A 5819-nucleotide genomic window follows, 5' to 3' on the forward strand; every position below is an offset into this window, starting at 1 on the left:
TTTCCCTGTTCCGGTAACTGACGGGCACCACGGAAATCGACGGAGACCTTCCTCGGCGGACACCCGACCGAGGACGTAGAACAGCCTCCACAGATTCAGGCATCAGGAAAGCAGCGAGGGGCCGTTCTCCAAGACTTTCACGAAGCACTAGAAAGAAAAGTTCTGATTCACTGTATACCAAAATAAAACCTAGAACTACTAGAATCAGCGTATTGCCTATCCTTCCCCCGCCTGCTACAGTGGTGGAGAATGCGGGCATAGGCACCATCTGCGGAGTCAAGATGGAGACAGTTGTAGAACAGTTAGTAAAGGGTCAAGGACGAATTGAGTGGGTGTTAGAACAACATCTAGTATCTGCACAAGCCGACAGGGAGATACTAAAGAAAGTCATTGAAGAGAAACAACCCTGGGCAGACCCAGTACAGAGGGGTGGGACAACGGAGAGAACCCTAACCCATGGGGCGCCGGCCGTCTCTCTGCAAAAATATAGACATGGAGAAGACCCCAACGCATTTCTATTAAATTTCGAGAGGGCAGCGAGGGGCTGTGGCTGGCCAGTCGCAAAATGGCCATTCTTTTTGGCACCTCTCTTAGGCGGAGAAGCCCAGGCTGCTTACCAAGTAGCAAATCCAAGAGGAGACACCACCTATGTCGAAATCAAAAAAATAATCCTAGATCATTTGGGGTTAGATCCCGAGGCATATCGCCTAAAATTCAGAAAAGAGAGAGGATCTGTAGGTGAAAATCCCAAAACTTTATTTGTGAGATTAAAAATGGCGGCGGACAAATGGCTAACACCCACTACCAGCACGAAAGAAGAAATACTTGACCGAATATACTTGGAACAATTTCTTGAGGCTCTTCTCTACGCTACTCAAAAGTGGCTTCGCCAACATAACAATTTAACAACCACACAAGCAGTGGAGATGGCCTCATCATTTACCCGGGCTCAACCTAAAAATTTTCCGTTTGAGATGGAAAGGAAGGGAGTAGTACGACTTGAGAAAACGGTTGTACGAGGAAAAGATACCACCCGTCCCCGTACATGGAGGACTGAGAACACGGCCAATACAGGACCGCAATGTTTCAACTGTGGTCAATGGGGACACATTGCCCGGATGTGTCCCAAGAAAAGGAATGAGGAAGAACCAATGGAGGTCGGGTACCTCCCCAGGGCTGTACTGTTTTCCGCAGAGATGGGAGGCTCTTTTAGAGTAAGTGTGAAAGTCAATGGTCATTTATTATCAGCTTTGTTAGATTCGGGCTGCCGACAGTCGGTAGTCCAATCTCCCTATGTCAGAACAGGGCAATATGTTTCCCAGGGGATAGTAAACATCAAATGTGTTCATGGAGATATCCGGCCCTACCCCATTGCTGACATTGTAATTGAACAGACTGGGGAGCCCCCACAAACTGTAAGAGTAGGAGTAATGTCCAACCTGCCCGAAGACCTAATAATTGGGACAGATAACCCTAGTTTCCTGAACATGTTTAAGGATAAACTAAAAACAGTGTGTAACACAGGGGAGGAGGGTAATACCCTAATAGAACGTCCGCTTAGACCTAGCCTCAAAGTTATGAAGTTGACTAATAACGCAACGTCCCCCACTAAAGGTTCTGCGAAAGCAGCTGGTTATGACCTCTACAGTGCATATGATTATGTGGTTCCTGCCAAAGGGAAGTCCCTTGTCAAAACTGACCTACAAATTGCAGTCCCTCCCGGGTGCTATGGTAGAATTGCTCCACGATCAGGGCTAGCAGCAAAGCATTTTATTGACGTGGGGGCCGGCGTTATTGACGAGGATTTTAGAGGTAACGTTGTAATCCTCCTGTTTAATTTTGGTACAGAAGCCTTCCAAGTGAGAAAAGGCGATAGAGTGGCGCAATTAATTTGTGAGTGTATAGCTGAGACTAGGCTGGAAGTACTCCGCCAGCTGGAAGATACCGAAAGAGGCTCTAATGGTTTTGGCTCTTCAGGTACACGTACACAGACAGTGAACTCACTCCTGACACATGATCCTTGGGTTATGGATAGAAGCTTTAAATTTGCGCAAATCAGTGATCCCACTCTGTTCAACGCGTGGGAACAAGCACATCAGAGAGCTGAAAACTCAAAATTTTTTCCAGGGTTTATTATCGATGATGACCTGTTGTATAGAATAGGTGGTGAGGGGCAACCCGCCCAACTATTGGTGCCTGTGTCATTCAGGGAGCAGGTCCTTTTCTTTGCTCACAGCCATCTCGTCGCCGGTCACTCCGGCGCCGAGAAAACAACCCAAAATATCCTCAGGCAATTTTTTTGGCCCGGTATTTATAAGGATACCGAATCTTACTGCAGGTCCTGTGAGATTTGCCAAAAGATGAATATGGTTAGACCACAGGCAGTTCCTTTGCAACCGCCACCAGTCATTGGCAAACCTTTTGAGAAGGTCGGCATGGACCTTATCGGACCGCTGCCTAAAACTAAAAAGGGGTTCCAACACATTTTAGTTGTTGTTGACTATGCCACGCGGTTCCCCGAGGCTTTTCCGTTGTCTGTGGGCAATTACAGACAGGTCGGAGACAAAATGATTGAGTTGTTTAGTAGGGTTAGGTTTCCGAAGGAGATTTTGACCGACCAGGGCACGCCATTTGTGTCGAAATTAATGAAGGAAATTTGTGACACGTTGAACGTCCACCAGATCCGTACCTCAGTTTACCATCCGCAGACGGACGGACTGGTGGAACGCTACAACCGGACCCTAAAATCCACCCTTCGTAAAATGATGGAGGTTAGTGGGGATGATTGGGATCGGATGTTACCTTTAGCACTATACACCATCAGGGCTCAGAGACAGAGTAGTCTGGGCGTGTCAGCCTTTGAAATGCTTTATGGCCGTCAACCTCGCTCATTGCTGGAAATGACCCGGGATGCCTGGGTTAATGAACAGGGGGAGGAGGCGAAAACTACTCTTGAGTACGCTAGGGACCTGAAAGCTAAATTGGGTAAACTGAGGGAGTTGGCGTTGGACCATCTTGAGCTTAGTCAGCATAGACAGTGGACTGGTTACGATAAAGGGAAAAAATGGAGGCGCCTTAATATCGGGGACTGGGCTTTGGTTCTTCTTCCATCCTCATCCCATAAATTCAAGGCAGACTGGATGGGTCCCTATAAAGTGGTGGGGGTCATTGGGAGTACTAGTTATAAATTGCAGGTAACACCACGGAAACAGCAATCTTATCATATAAATTTGCTGAAAAAGTGGTTAGGTCCTCCTCCTGCGGAAATCCATGTGGCCACTACACCTGGATTAGAGGGCTCAACTATTGACATGCTTGTTCATAATGAAGAACTGAAGGCCCAACAACAGGAAGAACTGAGGGAGACTTTGGAACGTTATGGGGATGTTTTTTCAAACAGACCTGGGAGGACCTCCCTAGCGGAACATTGTATTGACACACCACCCAACAAAAAGGTTAGGATTAAACCTTACAGAGTCCCCGAAGCCAGAAGAGCTGCGATTAAAGCTGAAGTAGACGAAATGCTGCGATTGGGGGTGATTCGCCCATCGAAAAGCGATTGGTCTAGTCCCATTGTAATGGTCCCTAAACCCGATGGCAGTTGAAGGTTTTGCATGGACTTTCGGGCTCTTAATGACATTTCACTCTTCGACGCGTATCCCATCCCTAGAGTGGACGAGTTAATTGAGCGACTAGGACAGGCCAAATACATTTCTACCCTCGACTTAACAAAAGGGTATTGGCAGGTGCCTCTGCGACCCGAAGACATCAAAAAAACAGCATTCTCAACAGAGGAGGGTCATTTTGAGTTCACGGTCCTTCCATTTGGCCTTCATGGGGCGCCTGCTACATTTCAGCGCCTCATGAACACTGTTCTCGCGGGGTTGTCGGATTTTACATCGGCTTACCTGGATGACATTGTAATTTACAGTCCAGATTGGCAGTCTCATCTCCGACACCTGTCTGTGGTTTTGAAAGCGCTTAGGAAGGCTGGCCTCACTGTCAACGCTAAGAAATGCAAACTAGCTTTCCATAAGGTTAAATACCTTGGATATGTCTTGGGACATGGCTTGATAGAACCTCAAATTGAGAAAGTTAGGGCCATTGCTGACACTCCATTCCCATCCACAAGACGGGAATTGCGTTCCTTTTTGGGACTGGTGGGCTACTACAGACGCTTTATCCCACAGTTTGCGGACATTGCAGCCCCTCTCACTGACGCTCTGAAAAACGCTGGGCGAGCATCTTCACCGGTACGTCCCACCGTACCGATGCAGGAGTCATTTAGAGTTCTGAAGTCCGTGATTACATCTACACCAGTTTTGGCTTCCCCTGATTTCGCTCGCCCGTTCTCATTGCACACTGATGCTTCGGACTACGGGATTGGGGCAGTGCTCTCCCAAACTGGTCAGGATGGCCTCGATCACCCAATTTTATATGTCAGCCGGAAGTTGTTCCCTAGGGAGTTAAAATATGCAACTGTCGAAAAAGAATGCCTGGCAATTAAATGGGCCATTGAAAAACTAGCATATTACCTGGAAGGCCGGCGTTTTGAACTGTTCACTGATCACGCTCCCTTACTCTGGATGGCACGCAATAAAGCTAATAATGCGAGAGTTTTGCGGTGGTTCCTCTCACTGCGACCATACTCCTTTTCTATACATCACCGCAAAGGCTGTGAGAATGTTGGGGCGGACTTCCTATCCCGTCATCCACTCCCCGATCATGAGTGTCCGGAGGGGGAGGTGTGTAACACAGCGGGATCAGCACGAAGAAATGGCTATAAAGGATATGAAAGTAGACAAATGTTAAACACTACCTCTTCCTCTCCACAGAACGTTGAAACAGAGGTAGACACGCAATCCACACACTGGCCCTTTAATTCTGAATGGACTTCGGAATGGGAGGAGTCTCGTCAGGACACGGAAACCTCATATGCTGGAATGGACGAATCAAGGGTGTGCTTGTTCACCCAGAGCGAGGAAGGAGACGAGGAGGAAGACGGAAGCGGAGCGGAGCTAAGGAAGAACGTGTATACGGAGGACGAATGGAGAGACGAGAAAGAAGACGGAAGTGGAGCGGTACGAAGGAAGACCGGGTCCGAGGAGAGACAGCTGAGGGACGGAGCGGAGGACGTTAAAGAAGGGACGCCAGGAGGCCACCGACACCACGAGCCGCCCAGCCATACACCCGGGGGAGGTGTATGGCTTAACCAGGTGCGTGACAAGCTAAGGGGTTGGGTCACTCGAAAAACAGTAACGTCGGACTAAACCCGGGATCCCCTTCTCCCTGGTGTTTTTCCCCTACCCCGAGCACAAAACCCTTCACCTCGGCAGTTAGTTACAGAGTGCCTCACGTGTGTTTGGTCCCTCACTCCCCTCCCTGTAATCCACAATATAGAACGGGTATTGATACACCGTTTTCTTGCCTTTTATTTCCCTGTTCCGGTAACTTACGGGCACCACGGAAATCGACGGAGACCTTCCTCGGCGGACACCCGACCGAGGATGTAGAACAGCCTCCACAGATTCAGGCATCAGGAAAGCAGCGAGGAGCCGTTCTCCAAGACTTTCACGAAGCACTAGAAAGAAAAGTTCTGATTCACTGTATACCAAAATAAAACCTAGAACTACTAGAATCAGCGTATTGCCTATCCTTCCCCCGCCTGCTACACACCCCCAAACAGGCAAAAAGCAAAAATTGAAAATCTCATACTTACAATATTTTTCGGCCTTCTTTCAATTTTGTCCAAACGCGCTGTGCAGCAAGGTCATAACTCCACTTTTCCACCATGGATGTCCTGAAAAACAAATGCAATC

The 5819-nt window shown here is 48.3% G+C and overlaps 1 protein-coding gene across 1 annotated transcript; it reads left to right on the forward strand.

Moving 5' to 3' along the window:
• The first annotated feature begins 281 nt into the window (after positions 1-281).
• On the forward strand, positions 282-5270 carry LOC147701396 (uncharacterized). Its single transcript, XM_086928646.1, has 2 exons — positions 282-1214; positions 4836-5270. The coding sequence occupies exons 1-2, from the start codon at positions 282-284 to the stop codon at positions 5268-5270; spliced, it is 1368 nt and encodes a 455-aa protein (XP_086784772.1).
• Positions 5271-5819: the final 549 nt, after the last annotated feature.

This window comes from Lissotriton vulgaris, chromosome 7 (assembly GCF_964263255.1).
Source record: "Lissotriton vulgaris chromosome 7, aLisVul1.2, whole genome shotgun sequence".
NCBI classification, from domain to species: Eukaryota; Metazoa; Chordata; class Amphibia; order Caudata; family Salamandridae; genus Lissotriton; species Lissotriton vulgaris.